The sequence below is a fragment of the Narcine bancroftii genome, chromosome 6 (assembly GCF_036971445.1).
Source record: "Narcine bancroftii isolate sNarBan1 chromosome 6, sNarBan1.hap1, whole genome shotgun sequence".
NCBI classification, from domain to species: Eukaryota; Metazoa; Chordata; class Chondrichthyes; order Torpediniformes; family Narcinidae; genus Narcine; species Narcine bancroftii.
The window spans coordinates 149915099-149934345 of record NC_091474.1 but is presented as its reverse complement, the minus strand read 5'-3'; the positions used below and the strand labels follow the sequence as shown (position 1 = coordinate 149934345).

The 19247-nt window shown below is 42.5% G+C and overlaps 1 protein-coding gene across 2 annotated transcripts in view; it reads left to right on the top strand.

Moving 5' to 3' along the window:
- nbas (NBAS subunit of NRZ tethering complex) overlaps positions 1 to 19247 on the top strand; it is a 292652-nt gene that overhangs the window by 257766 nt on the left and 15639 nt on the right. For both annotated transcript variants that reach the window (XR_011340415.1, XM_069886343.1), the window contains exons 50-51: positions 1758 to 1902; positions 18873 to 19001. Coding sequence is in view for 1 of the 2 variants with exons in the window: in XM_069886343.1 (XP_069742444.1) it covers positions 1758 to 1902; positions 18873 to 19001 (274 nt within the window). In the remaining variant the exon portion in view is untranslated. The remainder of the gene's footprint in view (positions 1 to 1757; positions 1903 to 18872; positions 19002 to 19247) is intronic.

Here is a 19247-nt window from a genome sequence, read left to right as displayed (position 1 = left end):
GTTGTGCAGGTAATTGTGGTCTTGTTAAATTTACTTTTAAAATGGGCATCTGGCTTTAGTCTCATTAATTTTGCTACCAAGGTGATTAAACTCAGAATAGATAGTATGCATGAGTCTGTGGTCTACCAACATAAACCTAAATCAGGATGTTGAAGTGGGAAGAAGAGTATATGTAGAATTTCTGTGCTTCACAATCCGAGCAGCCGTTAGTGCACCCTATTGCAGGACTAGTGACCTGGGTTCACATTCAGTGCTGACTGTAAGGACTTTGTACATTCTCCCCATGACCTACGTAGTTTTCCTCTGGGTGCTCCAACCTCTTCCCACACTCCAAAAACATAAAGGGGTTTGTAAGTATTTGACCTGTTACCATGCTGTAACTCTCAATTAAATTGAAACATTATATTATTGTTTATATTGTGACTAATAGTCGCATTTGATAGAGGCAGGCGCCAGCTTGCCATGTTATTGAAAATACATTAATTTACGACTTCACTTGAGATTTCATTAAAAAAAAATGTTGTACTATTAGTTGAACTAAGCTACAGCTTCTCGATCAGCTGCAAGTATCCGTGAAGCATGCCATTGCAAAATGCTTAAGTTGCAAATAATGACCCAATTTTGTAATTGCATTAAAATTTTGTATTTGTACTTTCCATTAAATCAAGTATCTGGAAAATTTAGATTCTATATGCATAGGCAAAGTTATTGAGAAATACTGAGCTATGTTTCACAGTGTTTTTAATATTTTAAGGTATAATAAATAAGATTCCATTTGGGCCAATCCAATGTACCTCTGGCATTGGATCCTGAATGGTCCAAAACAAAGATTATGACATTGGACAATTTGAAACCAAAATCTTGGTCAAAGAGGAAGATTTTAAGGGCCATCTTGGGGAGAAATGCAGCGAGCAAATTCCACAGCCTACTGAGGAGATTGAACAAGAGACCAGAATTATATTGACATAGAATTAGTGCTGGAAGAAGTTACACAATTGGAAAGAGACAAAGCTATTGAGAGATGTGAACTTGAATGAGAATATTTTACTTGAGATGGATGAATGGCATTTGGTGGAATTCAAGATACTCACCTCAGATCTTACGATGAGCTCAAATTAATGGATTGTGGAAGCCAAGTGGATTTAGAAGAGCATGGGTACCAGTGCAGCATAATGAAGACAAAGTTGGGTAAACATTACAGAGAGAAAAATGCATCTTTGGTCACAGCCAATCGAGAGACTTGCATCCTTCACCCACAAAGTTGCACTTGATCTCAATTAAAGCATGATGACACATCTCACAGGTTCAGTAACCCAAGGTTAATCCTAACTTCCGATGCTGTCTTGATGGAATTTCCAGATTCTCACTGGTGCTTTGTTTTTCTCCTAAATTTCAACGTGTTCAAATTGATAGATTAAATGGCTATATTAAATTACCCCTCATGCCAAAATAGCAATGAAATCTAAGTGGAATTGGTTGGAAGGTGGGGAGGGAAAATCTATGGCGAATTAAAATTGCACTGCGAGCTGAAATGGCTGTCTTTTGAGTCATGTGGAAGTAGTCTGTGTGAAATCTAATGAATCTTGTTGTATCCATCTATTATTTTCATAGATCGAAAACAAAAAGGGAGGCCACTCAGGCAATTTAGACCATGTTGGGTTTTAGAGAGCAATCCCAAAATCCCATAGACCCCCATTTCCCTGTAACCTGTACTAGCATATTATGGTTTCCTAATTAAGACAATTCTAACCCTCTAGGTCAAGTGAGAATGATAATGCTTGGATTAAGCTCATTATTGCCATGTTGGGAAAGTGTGATCCTGAACACAAAATTGCCACTGGAAATGAAATACTTGGCATCTGCCGTTCCCTTTACTTGACGAAGCACAAGCTACCAACACAGGTAATTTTTGGAGCTTTTAAAGTTGAATTGGTACCAATTATATTTAAGAATGTCATATAAGACAGGTCTGTTGGCACAAGGAGTTGGAAATGTCATTACAGCAGACTAGCAACATTGTAATTGCATGAAAGTCAGAAATATTGACATGTATAAACTGAATTTTGATGTGTTCCAGTAATATATATTGCTATTCAAAACTGATTAACAGCATAAAACTGCAAATCCATGAGGTTTCCCAGTATCAGCGGCAACAACCATGACGATCTATAACCTTATGACCAGGCATATTCTGACTCTGCCATTCTTATCAATGAAGAATGCAGAAGGGAAATAGCATCAAGCAAAACTAAAAATGAGTTGCCAACATAATAAAGCTTCTATCACATTTTTGCCAACATGTCCATTCTAAATTGCTTGAAACCACTATGCAAACTCCTCATAATTCATAATTGCACCGCTTTCAAGTAGTCTGTAAGCTTTGAAATATTAAATTTGACTTGTCTAAATTACTGTTGTACATTATGAACATGAAGTTGTGTTTCTCTACATTATGAATGGTTTGGACCAAGCACTAATCCCTTCAGTACCCCGCTAGTTTTCCATAATACTGTTATTAATATTTTTTCTTTCCCTATTTCTTTAAATAGTGGGTTTAGATTTGCACCCTTCATTCTGCAGGAACCAATCCATAATTTAAAAAATACTGGAAAATAATAATAGTTACTAATGCATCCATTATATCTAGATTCTCCTTTTGAACTCTGCTTTTTCAAGTTATGAGACCTTGCTTTGAGTTTCATCCCCATTAATTTTTCCATCTCTTGACTGAGTGTAACATTAAGGGGTCTTTATAAAACTGAATTTACTAGCCATCGAGGGGGTGACTACATCAAAGACTGGTCATGCCTTGTACAGCAATGGTTATTATTATTGGAGGTCAATTTTACAGCACTAGAATTTCACTGCAGTAGTTCCACAAGGCAGTGTCCTCATTCCAAACATTGTCATGTGCTTCATCAGTGACCTTCCTGCCATCATAAAGAGCAGAAGTATGGAGGTTCACTGATAATTGCATTATCTTCAGTGCTGATCACATCTCAGCAAATGCACTAGTCCATGTCTTTTTGCATCAAGACCTGGGTAACATTCAGGCATGAAGCGATTAATGTCATGTAGCATTGCCTGCACTTTTGTTGTACAAATGACCACCTCCACCAAGGGAATATCAAGCCATCTGAGCTTGACATTTAATAGCATTCCCATTACCAAGTCCTGCAGCATTTGTATGCAAGAAATCACAGATGACTTGAGTGCTATCAAGAGGATCAACAAAATCCAGGACATAGCTGCCTGTCTTACACCCTAAACATCCATTCCCTCCACGATTAACACACAGAGAAGGCAGTGTGTACAGCCTTCCGAATGCACTGCTGGTTCTCATCCAGGCTACGCCACCAGTACCTCCAAAGTCCTCAACCTTACCATCAAGAAAGGCAAGGAAGCTCTGATACCTCTCCAAATAACACAGCATCCTGCTTTGGAAATAAATCACTGGCCCTTCATCCACTCTAAATGCTGGAACTCCCTTCCTAAACAACTTCACTAGAAGTACCTTTTTTTTTCAGAACCCTGCTTGCCAGTATGCTGAGGGAAATTATAGATAAGGAATAAACATGGCTCCTCAGAACAAGGGAAAAATGAACAAAGATAAACTTTGATCACATTACTTAGAACTATGGTATATGAAGTTGAGATCTCCTGAGTCTTCATTGTGCTAACTTGTGCATGAGACATCTTCTTGAGCTATGACACCTGACACCAGTCTAAAATCAAAGCCTTCAGAAAGTAAAGTTTTCATAGATCTGGACAGCTGCACCAAAATAATAGTTGTATACTGCATAATCATTAATGAAATGACTTAGCAGCAGGGGCAGATGATATTGGCAGTGATTCCAAATATGAAAAGTTTACCTGCTATGCTGTCCTGGGTAAACTTGCACCTCTCACTTTGTTCGTTTTAGATTGGTCACAGTGTTTGAGCTACATAAAGAAAATAGACACACACGCTGAGAGCACTTCAGTTTATACAAATCTTTATTACAAATTCTAAAGCTGATATCAAACTACAATATGCAAGCCCTTCCCAATTATACTTATCAACGCCTGGACTGGTCCCAACTGCCGAAGTGGGGAAACAACCGCACACTTGTAGTAGGTTGTCGGGGCACCGGTAGCAGCTTCTCCACGTCCCCCGACCGGGACGTTGGCTGGACTCTAGAAGTTCTTCTTCTTGCTGAGAGATGTTGCCACCTCTCGGAGAGTCTCAAACTTCAGCAGCGGGACCATGGCTTATATTACCCAAAAACTGCTTACCCAAGCACCTATTCCCAGCAAAGAAAGAAAGATAAGCGAGCAAGCTAGCATGCCTTGGCTTCTATTGAATAACTCAACTTTCAGCTTATCACTTTGAATACAAATGGTTTATTTTGCATCAAGGTTAGGTCTCTGCCTGAAAGACTGTGACCAAAACAAGCAGGAAGATTAAATGTTCTTGGTACACAGATGTCTTTTTGTCAGATAACTGCTTAAAAACAAGCAGGTTCTCAGCCTTGCAGAAGCAAAGGCTGCAAAAGTGAAAAACATGGTTTAAATCTTCCATTACATTCCACCCCTTGGTTGCAGTCTGTCACTTACAAGACCTTACGAGCATTCGAGTACAGAAGGAGCGAAAAAGAGAAACCAAAACTACAATAATCACAAAAATAAGCAATAATGTGAGCGACCAATGGAGAATATTGTGGCCCAATCCCCCAAATGTACCAGTTAACCATGAAAAAGGATTCCAACCAAGGTTCAAACTATCCTTCTGGGCCACAATACTCAGACGCTGGAGCTCACGAACAGATTTTGAAACATGCTGAACAATAACATATTTATATAAGCTGCACTTGAGGCAGGTGACTGAGGACTTCCTTGGTGTAATGCATCGGGCCGTGTCCCCCACGAGCAACTCCCTCGGAACGTCCTCGACATTACAAATCCAATTGCTGGCACCAAAGCAGCTGTTAAGCCAGATCAGCAGGAGCACAAGACGAAGGACCTGGAACAAAGAAGCCTGACATATGTCACTCACGATGCCGTAAGCGTTCAATATTTAAACAAACTAAATCATCCTGTCCCTCAATAGCTACGCACCGAGTGTTACCCTGGGCAGGTGTCACTATTTCCCCTTTTACAGGAGGGCCACTACCTGGTGGTGCCACCCATACTTTTTGTCCGGCATTCTCTGGCTTGGGAATGGGGGGCAATGACTGTTTTTCCTCTAGAATAGGCTGTAGTTCAGAAGCGTGAAGAAGTCGGTGGAAAGGTGTACCTCCCTTTAAAGGCCGATGATTCAAATTGTCGACTGCCTGCTGCAACACATGGCACCACCCCTTCAGGGTCCCCAGTGGTGTTAATAAATAAATTTGTTCCATCAGTAAGCCGTTCATTCGTTCAACTAACCCAGCAGCCTGCGGGTAATAAGGAATATGGTGAACCCATAAGATACCGTTGTCAATTGCCCAATCACAGATTGTCTTCCCGGAGAAGTGCGAACCATTATCAGACTGAATCTCCTCTGGAACATCATAACGAGAAATTAAATGGTTTAGTCCTTGGATAGTGCTAGCTTGGTCAGCCGTCTTGGTGGGAAAAGCAAAAACCAGGCCGGAACAGGTGTCAACCATTACTAGGACGTAACATTTACCCATACAGTCTGGCAGGGGGCCCATGTAATCAATTTGCCAGACTGCAGCTGAGCGAGCTCCCTGTCTTATTCGGCCATGAGGACCAGGAGGAACGGTGTGGGACTTCACAATCTGACATGCTGGGCATGTACGCACGACCATGCAGACATCATCCTGATGGATGGGTAAGGCATGTGTATGGGCCCACATAGCTGATCCCTTCTCCCCCAAATGGCCACTCTGTTCATGTGCCCATCAAGCCAGGGGGACGGTCTCAGTGCGGCTGATAGTGGAAAGCTGGTCTGCTACTGCATTGTTGTGCCATGTTCGTCGTCGCATTGGTATGGGAGTCAACGTGATATATGGTTATCTCACGATGGTGGGAGCATCTCACAATAGCTGCCACAACTGTTTGCCCCATACTGGGCGGTCATGTATCAGCTAGTCATTCTTTTGCCAATCAGGCATCCATACCACGTCCATTAGCCACAGCCCTGGAATCAGTAAACAGGCGAAGAGGGTGATCATGGGGGTCTAGAGGTAAAGTGACCGCCTTCAACTCAACATACTGGCTAGAGCCACCATCCCCCTCCTCCGATAAGTGACCTGGGATGGTAAGCCACCGCCTTCCACTTCTGCTTTCCTTGCACCCACCGGCTGCTACCATCAGTAAACCAGGCATCCTCTTGTTCTGCTGGAGTGAGTGAATCATATGGTTTACCCCACTGAACTGGTGAAGGGGGTAGGGGAGGGGGAAAGGCGGGTTCAATGTTCTCATGACGAGATGGAAGATCAGCCACCTGTTCGTGTATGTGGCCCACGCCTTCAGGCCCTCTGGTTGCACGACTCTGAATATACCACTTCCATATAACAATAGAAGACTGCTGAGCTTGCCCGATCTTTAGATTAGCGTTATTAGCCAGGACTCAGTTCATTATTGGAAGTGCAGGTTGCAACTGAACATCTGCATCGCCTGTCATTCTTTCCGTCTCCAGCAGGGCCCAGTAACAAGCCAATAACTGTTGTTCAAAAGCAGAATAACGAGTGGCAGCCTTGGGCACGGTTCGTGACCAGAAGCCCAGCGGGACTCGGCGACCCTCTTGTTTCTGTCAGAGGTTCCAGGAGGCCACATCATCAGTAACAGAGACCTGTAGTTCATAGGGGGTATCTGGGATGCGGGGAGCAATGGGCAGGACCTAAAGAATAGCCTGCTTGGCGGACTGGAACACCCTTTCCTGATCGTTACCCCATAAAAAGTCTGCTTTTTTTTCGGGTAATCTTGTATAGAGGACATAAAAGCAATGCCAAGTGTGGAATATGGCTTCGCCAGTATCCCAATAACCCTAGGAAACGCTGGGTCTCTTTTTTTGTTAGTAGAAGTGGCCAAGACTGCGATCTTATTGTGAACTTTATCGGGAACCACCTGTTCTCCAGTATGCCACTGAATTCCAAGGAAAATAACCATCTGGGACAGGCCCTGTACCTTAGCAGAGTTAATGGCCCACCCTCTTTGCATCAAGGTATCTTGGACACTCTCCATACCTTCCTGTACCATCTCTTCCGTGGCCCCTTGGATCATCACTTCATCAATATAATGGTGAATCGAGAGAGAGGGCGATACTGGCACCGCCTCCAAATCACGGGCAATTAGGCTGTAGCAAATAGTGGGAGAGTGTACATAACCCTGAGGGAGGTGAGTGAAGGTATACTGGCGTCCCTTCCAGGTAAAGGCGAACTGATCCTGTGAGACCTCAGGTATAAGAATACTGAAGAAGGTGTTAGCAAGATCAATGACAGCATACCATGTTCCTGAGTTTCCAGTAGCAATGTTTTCAATAAGGGTAACAATGTCCGGAACTGCCGAAGCAAGTGGTGGGGCATGTTTGTTCAAAAAACGATGATCAACTGTCATTCTCCAGGAGCCATCCGGCTTCTGGACTGGCCAAACAGGGCTATTAAAGAGTGACATTGCAGGCCTCACTACCCCTTCTTCTTGCAAAGCATCGATGTTGGGATTAATCTCTTTCTGCCCTCCAGGGTGGAGATATTGTGGAATGCACACTGGTTTTGTGGGGGGAAGCACCATCACAGGATCCCACTTAGCCCGACCCACCACTAGTCTTTTTATAATAGTCCGAATTCCAAATGCAATTTCCCCTTGGCTAATGTTAAGGGCCGTACCGGCCAACATATTGATACCCAGGATACACTCGTTAGTGGCAGCCACCAGGGCATGTAACCATACAGGGGAAGGGCCATCACCCACCGTGGCACGGACTTTTATTTCCTTCGCCAGGGTGATTGCTCCTTCCATCCCTGCTATTCGAAATGTTGGTCCAGTCCAGAGGTCGGGGTTACCAGGAATCACCGAGTGCTCCACACATCAACCAAGGCCAAATATTGGCGGTCATTACCCCCACCCCAATGGATTGTTAACGGTATGTAGGGCTGTGGTCCCCCGTGTATCCGCCGTATCTCAATGGAGTAGACACGGGAGCCCTTCCCACACCCTCATGCTTTAGTAGAGTTCGGGGGCTTCCAGGCCCACACGCCACTATTATCCATAAGAGCCTTTTTAACCAATTGTTGTATCTCATCACGGGTAACTGGAGCAAGAGAAGCCGGCTCGATAGAAGCAGCAGTGGGAGCAGAAGGCACAGCTGGGCCAGGAGGACGGCAGCCTTACTCTTATAAAGGGCATAAAGGACTGCGGTAGTTTTCCCATCAATATCACTTTTAGGTACACCTAACTTTAATAAGTTTAGAAAAAGGTCCTTCCTTGTCGGTCCGTTATTAGCAGCAGCCCCTCTCCTTTCATCTTGCTTGTCTGATGTAACCTGGGTTGTACGTGAGTGGATTTTACCTCCCAGTTCTAATTCTCTAAGCCCAGATAAGGCGTGCACCGCCTCAGACACAGGGTGCCCAATTAGTGGACTAGTTACGGACAGAACCAGCCCCCGTGTAGTAGGTTGGGTGGAACGAACCAATCTGGTATGCATTCCAGACGTGAATATCTCTTCATCAGGGCTCCCCTCATGTACCCACAGCCTCAAACGCCCTGCATACAAGGCAAAGGCCAGGGCCTGTTGACGAATTACCGCTATACCCTCCTCTGCGGTGCCCCATTTGTTCTGCAAATGTAAATCCCAATCTACTGGTGATGGGTATACTCATAGCAGGGCATCCCCTAGAGTGGCAAGTAACTAATCCATCTCTCTCCCTCTACCCCGCAGCTCAGCAATGACCCTGATATTAGTAGTCAATGTTCCTAATCCCAACAATTCCTCAGGGGTTAAAAATACATTACCCCCTCCTTGTTCACAGACACGCAGGAGCCAGGCCTAAATCGATCTCCAACGGCAGCCAGCTCTTTTACAGAGAAGTCACGGATCATTGACTGCTCTTAACCCCTGGTCCCGACCCCTGCTCCCACTTTGTTCATTTTAGATTGGTCACAGTGTTTGAGCTACATAAAGAAAATAGACACACACGCCAAGAGCAGTTCAGTTTATACAAATCTTTATTACAAATTCTAAAGCTGATTTCAAACTACAATATGCAAGCCCTTCCCAATTATACTTATCAACGCTTGGACTGGTCCCAACTGTTGAAGTGGGGCAATGACCGCACACTTGTAGTAGGTTGTCGGGGCGCCGGTAACAGCTTCTCCACCTCCCCCGACCGGGAAGTTGGCTGGACCCTAGAAGTTCTTCTTGCTGAGAGATGTTGCCACCTCTCGGAGAGTCTCAAACTTCAGCAGCGGGACCATGGCTTATATTACCCAAAAACTGCTTACCCAAGCACCTATTCCCAGCAAAGAAAGAAAGATAAGCGAGCAAGCTAGCATGCCTTGGCTTCTATCGAATAACTCAACTTTCAGCTTATCACTTTGAATACAATGGTTTATTTTGCATCAAGGTTAGGTCTCTGCCTGAAAGACTGTGACCAAAACAAGCAGGAAGATTAAATGTTCTTGGTACACAGATGTCTTTTTGTCAGATAACTGCTTAAAAACAAGCAGGTTCTCAGCCTTGCAGAAGCAAAAGCTGCAAAAGTAAAAAACATGGTTTAAATCTTCCATTACATATGCGAGAGCTGTGAAAGGGAAAGCACATCTAAAATATCTAATTTTTTAAATTTAAATTTGCACATATACAGCATAGTAACAGGCCATTTCAGCCCGCAAGTCCATGCAGCCCAATTAACCTACTCCCCTGTGCGTTTCAAACAGTGGGAGGAAACCAGAGCACCCAGGGAAAACCCACACAGACACGGGGAGAATGGACAAACTCCTTACAGACAGTGTAGAATTTGATTCCCAGTTTTGATTGCTGGCACTGTAAAGGCATTGCGCTAACCACTACACCAACTGTGCAACCCTGCACGGAGTCTAATCTAATGGAAATGAAATTAGTCATCATCTCATTGAAATTTTTTCTGAAAATTTATTTCTAATAAACTGGCCCATAGTCTCCAAGATTATGAGGGCCATAGATAGGGTGGGAAGTCAACATATGTTTCCCAAGCAGTATCTGCAAACACCAGAAGACATATGTACAAAGTTAAGGGAAATTTAGGGGAGACATCAGGGGTAAGCTTTTTACGCATAGAGTTGTGTTTGCCTTGCTGGGGATGGTGGTGGAGGCTGAAACATTGGGAACATTTAAGAGACTCTCAGGCAGTCTCATGAAAAATAGAGGGTTATGAGGTAGAGAGGATTTAGTGTTTTTTTAAAAAGCAAGTGATATATGGATTGGAACAACATTGAGGGCTAAAAGGCCTGTACTGTTCTATACTGTACTGTGCTGTATTGTTCTATGTCCTTAAATATTTCCTTTCTCAACTTGAACCTTTTCCCACCCCCCCACCCCACAAAAACACTGTTTTAGAATCATTACCCTGGGACAAAGACTGTGAACATTCACTTTATAAGATCACTCCTCAGTCACTTTTGCTTTAGGAAAGCTTTAGCCTCTCCATAGAACTCCAAGCCCTCCAGTCCTGACAACATCCTAGTGAATAGTCTCTGGACCTATTCTGATTTATTGATGTCCTTCCAAAAGCCTTGTGCACTGAATCATGAATTCGCATTTTGTGCTCTATACCCTGTCCAAATACACCAGAATACCAAATGCCTTCACTTTGTCCAGTGCATCGGATTGGTCTTTTTGTTCCTCAGCTCTCTCCAACAGTCCTGGTTTGACTTGCCAAAATGCAACATCTCATATGTCAAGAGTTAAATTGCATTTTCCAAATTCCGTATTGCAACATCCATTGCCTTGCCCTCATCAATCCTCTTGGTCATTTCTTCCACAAAAAAAACTTATCAGGTTCATGAGTCACAATCTGCCAGCACAAATGCATGCTGACTACCTCCAATCAGTCCTTGACTATCCAAATGCTGGTAGATCTTGTCACTCAGCATCCTTTCTAGCAATTTTCTAACTACAGTGTCAAGCCCTCTGGTCTGCAGTTCCCTGTCTTGACTTTGCTGCCCTTTTTAAATGAATAAAGCAATATTAGCCACACTCCACTCTTCTAGTACTTCACCCAAAGCTAAAGATTATAGGAAAATTACAGCAAGGGGCATCCACAATTTATTCTTTAGCTTCTCACAAGATGCGAGGATATGCTTCTTCAGGCCCTTGGGATTTGTTCACTTTAATATGCTCCAAGATCTGCTCCCACTTAGTTCTAATATGGTCCAGGAAATCACCATGCATTTGCTTTAGTTCCTTGACTCCCATAATCTCCTTCACAGTAAAGGTTGATGAAAAGTAGTCATTCAATTCTCATATAATTTTATGCACTTTAACTGAGATTAAATGCCACTGGGCACAAAGGGCATTGGTTGGTGACCTGCTAAGGGCAGCAACTCAGGCTCCTGCAACATTGTGCAATGCGCAAAAGTGCTGGAGAAATTTAGCAGGTCACACATCAATTGGAAGCATAGAGATATAACTGACATTTTGGGCATGAGCCCTTCATCAAGGTACACGCAGAAAACTGGCAGGTGCCTGAATAAAGAGATGGGGAGAGGAGCACAGGCCAACAGGAAAGAGATCATAGGTGGATATGTGTGGGAGGGCAAAAAAGAGAAAAAAATCTGAGAAGTGTTAGGGGAAGGGGGATAGCCTTGAATTGGGAGTGATGAGATTGGGGAGCTGAAGGAAAAGAGACAGAGGGATAGGAAAAGAGAAAATGTCAGGGGAGGAACCTAACAGAAACCAGAGAAATAAATGTTTATATCATTTGGTTGGAGAGTACCCAGGTAGAATATTAGGTGTTTGCAGGTGGCCTTGGTTTAGGAGTGCATGAAACCATGGATGGATACATCAGTGTGAGAATGATGTGCGGAATTAAAATGTTTGGCCACTGGGAGGTCCCCATTATTGATCAATGAAACAATCTTCCAGATGCAATCTCTCAGATGTAAAGGAAGCCACAACAAGTGTACCAGATGCAGTAGATAACCCCCGCAGACTCACCAGTAGGGTGTTGCTTCACTTGGAAAAACTGGGGCCCTGAATGCTGATGAAGAAGGAGCTGTATGTCACATGTAGCATTTTCTGAGGTCACAGGAGTAAGTACCGAGGGGGCAATGAGTGGGAAGGGAAGAGAGGACAAGCGGTCCTTGCGATAGGTGTTAAGGGGAGGAGAAGAGAAGGAAATATGGCATCATCTTGCAGAAATTGCGGACAATAATATGTTGGATGCGGAGGCTGGTGAGTGGTAGGTGAGGACAAGGGGAATCCTGTCCTTGTTGTTTCTAGGGGCTGAGGGTAAATGTAAGAAATATAGATGTGGATAAGATCTGAATTGGTGGCAGTAGAGTGGAAACCATATTTTTTGAAAAAGGAGTACATTTCACATGTGCTAGAATGGAAGACCTCATCTTGGCAGCAAATGTGAGTAATTGAGGGATGGATTCCTTCCAGGGGATAGGGTGTGAAGAGGTGTAGTTAAGGTAACTATGGGAGTTGGTGGGTTTGTATAAGATGTCTGTAGAGAAACTCCTCCAAGATCTTACCATATTTGAATTGCTAAGAAGTGGGAGACCTCCAGCCATATGAGATTAAAGGAAAGCTCAAGGTCTCTGGTCAGTATGGCATATGGGTAGGAGGTTCTACAAGGCAGGAGACATGTGAGGAACTTGACTGTAAGACCTGATTGGAAGCATGATAGGAAACCTAACAATAAATGTCACATTTTAAATCATTCTTTTTTTTTTGCTGCTCTGAATTGATTATATTTCTCTGAAGTAAAAAAAAGTTTTCATCAAAAGGATGTAAGCATGAATATAAGACCTTTCCATGCAGGGAAGATAAGCAGACAAAAAAAAATCAGCTCAAATTTTCTCAAAGGATTAGCCATTTCAAGCACAACTGTGGTTTGATAACAGGTTTCTTTTGGTTTTTCAGCAAAGGTTAAAACCTGTGTTTTTTTGATTCTTAATTAATTTTGTGCCTGTCTCTTTAAGAGAACTATTGATTGTAGTGTTACCATAGTGACTGTGATATAATATGTCATAATATCTGCCCAGCCACTAATGGCTTGCTCATTATTCAACCAAATGTGAAGGAAGCGTGAGCATGAGAATTTTTGTATCTCTTTAAAGTTTTTATATTTCTTTTAACTAGTATCTCTACATATCTTTTATATCTTCATTATACAGTAAATACTTTATTATTCATCATTATGAAAGTCTTAATGTGAAGCTATCCAAAATGTTTATCTATTTTATCAACAAATCAAACTCTGTGGTTGCTATGTAGCTTTAGTTGGTGTTTTGAAATTCGGAGATCTAGTAGCAAGATATAAAGAAATATATTTGGCATTTTCCATTCATGTTTCAAATTTATTGTCACGTGATATCTGGTATAGTAGGAAGGGTTCTTCTGCACGCGATCTAGCAAGTCAACTCGAACATTTATGCAACTGTATAAAGTAGCAGACAAGACAACAGGCATGGAGAAATCAGAAAGGTTGCAATGAGAAAGATCAATCAGTACATTGCAAGGGCAGTATGAGAGTACTGTTGAGGGGCTTGTTGAGAGTACTGTTCAGTAGCCTTATGGCTGCAAGGAAGATACAGTCTTTAAGCCTGTTAGTGTGTGATTTCACATGTTTTAACCTTTTTGCAGATGGGCAGAGTGTGGCCGATTCTTCACTATGCCGGCTGCTTTTGGACAGTAGGAAGTGTAGATAAGGTTGATGGTTAAGAGAGAAGTTTGCGTGATGTTCTGAGCTATATTCACCAGCTTCTGCAGCTTCTTCCAATCTGGATAAAGCAGCTCCCACACTATGCAATGATGCATCCAGTTAGTATACTTTCAATGACACACCTATAGAAATTATTGAGCAATTATAGGGGACATGCACAACTTCCTTAGTTTTCTAACAGAGGTGATCCTGTGGTTTTTTTGACTGTTGAATCAATGTGATTGGTCAAGGTCATCTCATTGAAAATATTTACTCAGTCTAGGAGTGATTATATTGATTAATGTTATTAACAAAACAGAAATAAATTTAAATTAAAAATTGAATTGCATTTGAAGTATCAGAATACAGTTGAAATAAATTATTGGGTTTAATATTTTGTCCATATAGATTCATGTTGTAGGTTATAAAACTTTTTGCTTTTTTAAATAAAATATCTAATGATATAACTAGAAGCAAGAGTTATTTTTATTTCCACAATATTACTAACAAAGGAAATTGCCAGTCAAGATGATGAATAAACTTCAGCAAAGTGCATTTATCAGCACACAGAGGGAGAAATATATGGCCTCATGAGCTCACTAGTAAGGACAGACAGCAAGGTATTTCTAACAAGAAGTCTGACAAATGTGGTAGGGTTGTCAAGACTGCTGAGTGGCACACATTGCATGGTGAAGTCAGATGGTGTTAACCCAGATATTCTCAAAATGAGCCATATGCCTCACCCCCCAATCACCACCCTCAAGGGTCCACGGTACATTTAAAGGGTGCCACGGACTGAAATCATTTTAAAAAATGTATCTAGTCAGGAGGTTTGTCTTTTTTTTTAACTCATACCTTGAGGAAAGGCTTAGGCTCAAAGCATCGATAATATATCTTTACCTCCTAAGGACACTGCGATACCGGCTGAGTTCCTCCAGCATTTCTGTGTTTTTAATGACAATCACAGCATTTGCAGATTTTTGTGTTTCCACACAAACCCACTAAAATGCTGGAGGAACTCAGCTGGTCTTTTCAGCATCTATAAGAGACAATTTCAGGCCTGAGCCCTTCTTCAAGGAAAAATCAGAAAAGGTAGAAGGAGGATATATCAGAAAGTCTCAGAATTTTAACAATTGGGGATGAATCCAGACCAACAAAAGGTGTTAATTGGATGTGATAAGGGATTGGGTTGAATTTATCAACTCTGTGTGAAAGGGGACAGGGAATGGAGGGACGACAGGGGAAATAGGGCGTGCGTGGGGTTGGGTGAAAGCCAGAGAAGTTGATGTTAATGCCGTCTGGTTGGAGGGTGCCCAGTTGGAAGAAGAGGTGTTTTTTCTCTAATTTATGTGTGGTCTCAGACTGGCAGTACACGAGACTATGGCTAGACATGTTGTCAAGGGAATGGGATGGAGAACTGAAATGGGTTCCTACTGGGAGATCCATGCTATTGTTGTGGACAGACCCAAGGTGCTCAACAAAGTGATCTCCCAGTCTGCGTCCAGTCTCTCCGATGTAGGGGAGTCAACAGCGTAAGCACAGAATGCAGTAGATGACCCCTGCAGATTCACCAGTGAAATGTTGCTTCATTTGGAAGGATTGTTTGGGGCCCTGAATGATAATGAAGGAGGAGGTGTGGGCACAGGAGTAGGTTCCAAGGGGACAATTGGTGGGGAGGGAGTAGTGGGCAAGAGAGTTACAGAGGGAGTGGAACCTGCAGAGAGGGACGAAGAGGGGCATATGTGTCTAGTGGTGGGATCACATAGTAGGTGGCAGGAATGGCAGAGGAGGATATGTTGGATGTGGAGGCTGGTTGGGTGTAAGGTGAAGACAAGAGAAAAACTGTCATTGTTGCGCATAGGCAGAGGGGTCCAGGGCAGATGCGCGAGTAATGGAGAATATGCAGTTGAGTGACGAATTGATAGTGGTAGAGGGAAGGCCACGTTTGTAGAAGGAGGACATCTCTGATGATCTGACATGGAAGTCATGGAGATATAAATAGGTTAAGTGAGTGGTCAAGGGTCTGCAGAGGAGTACAATGTTGGCAAATGTGAGGTTATCCACTCGTGAAGGAAAAATGGAAGATCAGAATATTATTGAAATGGCAAGCGATTGCAACATGCTGATGTGCAGAAGGGCTTGGGAGTGCTTGTGAATGAATCGCCAAAGGTTGGTTTGCAGGTGCAGCAGGCTATCAAGAAGACAAATGGAATGTTGGCCTTCATTGCTAGAGGGATTGAATTTAAGAGCAGGAGGTTATGCTGCAACTGTACAAAGTACTGGCAAGACCGCATCTGGAGTACTGCATGCACTTCTGGTCTCCTTACTTAAGGAAGAATGCAGTGGCTTTGGAGATAGTGAAGAAGAAGTTGACCAAGTTGATTCCAAGAATGTAGGGGTTGGCCTATGAGGAGAGATTGAGTTGTCTGGGACTGTTCTCGCTGGAATTTAGGAGAATGAGAGGGGATCTTATAGAAAGCAATAAAATTATGAAAGGCATTGATATGACAGAGGTAGGTAAGTTGTTTACATTGGTTGGGGAGACCAGAACTAGGGGACATAGCATCAAGATTCAGGGTAGTAAACTTAGGATAGAGATGAGGAGGAACTGCTTTTCCCAGTGGGCAGTGAATCTGTTGAATTTGCTGCTCATTGAAGTAGTGAAGGCTTCCTCAGTAAATATATTTAAAACCAGGTTGGACAGATTTCTGCATAGTAAGGGAATTAAGGGATATGAGAAAAAGCAGGTAGGTGGAGATGAGCCCATCATCAGATCAGCCAGTCAGCTATGATCACATTGAATGGCAGAGCAGGCTTGACGGGCTGGATGGTCTACTCTTCCTCCTATTTCTTATGTTCTTATTGGTCATATAGGTGTATTTGGACGGCCTAGGTTTGTGCACCAGGAGGCCCCATTGCCAAGCTGTTCCTCTTTTTTATAAATGTAGAGTTAAGATCCATGATATAAATTACTTCCTTAAATTCTCAAACCAATCAATAAGAAATTAAATTACAGGGAAGATGTGGAAGCATGTAGAGGGTGCAGAAGAGAATGACCAGGATGTTGCCTGGATTGGTCAACATGCCTTATGGGGCAAGGGTAGCAGAGCTAGGGGTTTTCTGTTTGGAGCGAAGAAGGATGAGAGGCAATAATAGAGATCTGCAAGGTTATAAGAAGCATAGATGGGGTGGATAGCCATCATCTTTTTCCCAGAGCGAGAGTAGCAAACACCAGAGGACATATGTACAAAGTGAGGGGAAGAAAATTTAAGGCAGACATTAGTGGTAAGTTGTTTTTCTTTCCTCAGAGAGAGTTGTATTTTTCTAGAATGCATTGCAGGGGTGGTGGTGAAGGCTGGTTCAAAAGGAACATCGAAAAGACTCTTGGACCTTCACATGAATGAAAGAAAATAGAAGGTTGTGAGGTTGGGAATGTTTCGTCTTTTAAATAGATTTAGATAGGTCATCACAACATCACGGGCAGAAAAGCCTGTACTGTGCTGAAATGTTCCATGTTCTATTTGAAACTAATTTCCTCTTTGACTTCTGAAAATGGCAAAGGTGTTCATCCTGTCTCTCTGGTTTGGATTTGAACTCCATTAACAAATCAGAAAACCTTGCATTAATCTGCAATTCTGTTTCCTCCTAAAGGCTTTATTACAAATCAGATTCAGATTTATTGTCAGAGTACATACTTGACATCACATACAGTACAACGCTGATTATCCGAAATGATCGAGATCAGGTCTATTTCGGATAAACGTGTTTTTTTTTTTCGGAGAACCCATCATTTTTTTAAAAAACAACCCAGCAGCAACAGGAAATCACTTGTAATAGTGTTTAAATTATATCAAACAATTATTTTAACCATTAATGTTTAATTTTCCCCCAAAAAAATGCTGACCACCGCTGATTGCCAACACGTCCCTACCGAAGCCCCGCTCGTTCCGGGAGCCTGAGGGTCCCACTCCTGCCTGGCAGCTTGAAGTCTCCACTGCCGCCAGGAGCCTGAGATCTGCTGCCAGCGCTGGGTACCCATGGTCCACTGGTGCCGGGGGCCCGAGATCTGCTGTTGCTGCCGCCAGGAGCCTAAGTTCTGTGCTGCCGGGAGCCTGACGTTCCCGGTCAGTTGGATCCAAAATAATTTTGGATAACTGAGGATTTCAGAGAATCCGATTTTGGATAATCTGAATTGTACTGTACAACCTTGAGATTCCTTTTTCCTATGGCCATGATAGAATTACCATTAATTGGTAGTGCAAAAAAAAACTCTACACAGTATAAACATGTAACAAAACAGATAGCAAATGTAAACAAACTGCAATGCAGAGAAAATTTTTAAAAATCAATGAAGTGCACAAGTAAGAGTCCTTAAATGAGTTTGTTGTTACGTCTGATGGTGGAGGAGCAGTAACTGTTCCTGAACCTGGGGTTGTGAGTCTTGTGACACCTATTCCTCTTTCCTGATGGCAGGAGTGAGAACAGAACATATGCTGGATGGTGTGGGTCTTCGATGATGGCTGCTGCCCTCTGATGGCAACGTTCCCTGTAGATGTTCTCAATAGTGGGGAGGGTTTTGCCTGTGATGTCCTGGGCTGTGTCCACTACCTTTTGGAGGGCTTTACCCTCAGGGCTATTGGTGCCCCCATACCAGACTGTGATACAGCCAGTCAGCACACTTTCCATCATATCCCATTGGTTTTCAAAGCAGTGTGAGTGTTTTCAGAGTAAAGGGAGACTTTAGTCATTCGATCTTTTAACAGCATAATCATGAGGTTGCTAGATCGTTCATGATTTAGTTAAAGGACAAAATCACTGAGTGATTTAATTCATCGTAAGCAACTTAATTTTCCAGTAGATCAATGGATAATGCTTAAAAGTCAACTTTTTTTTTCCCCCATTGTCTCCATTGTATGAAATATAAGAAGTGAAGAAAGGTGATGTGAAGACCTGCCTGTTTTTATTGCTTTTCAATGAGAGGGTTATTAAGTTACAATGCCCCCATATTGTTTAACCAAACATCTTTATGTTCTTAAACAGAGTGTGAAACAAATTTGTATTCTGCTCCTGGACCAATCCATCCTACTGCCTGCATTAAAACTTGGAATAGAAACTGATACTTATGAGATGCAGACCCTAGCAATAGAACAGATAAAAGCTGTCACTCAGGTATGGACATGCTACTCTTTGTTTGTCTGTTAAATCTATGTTGTGCTAATGAACCAGATATTTTATCGGAAAATTCATACATAACTTTTTTTGCTCAACAAATTCACTCATATTAAAACAAATAAATTTACAGAAATTTAACCACAAATCCATCCAGACATGATTTAAAAAGGATGATGTGTGCTTGGTTGTACAGTGGAGCAAGCTGATTATTCAGGAAAATATAGTTTGTTCCCTTGGATAATG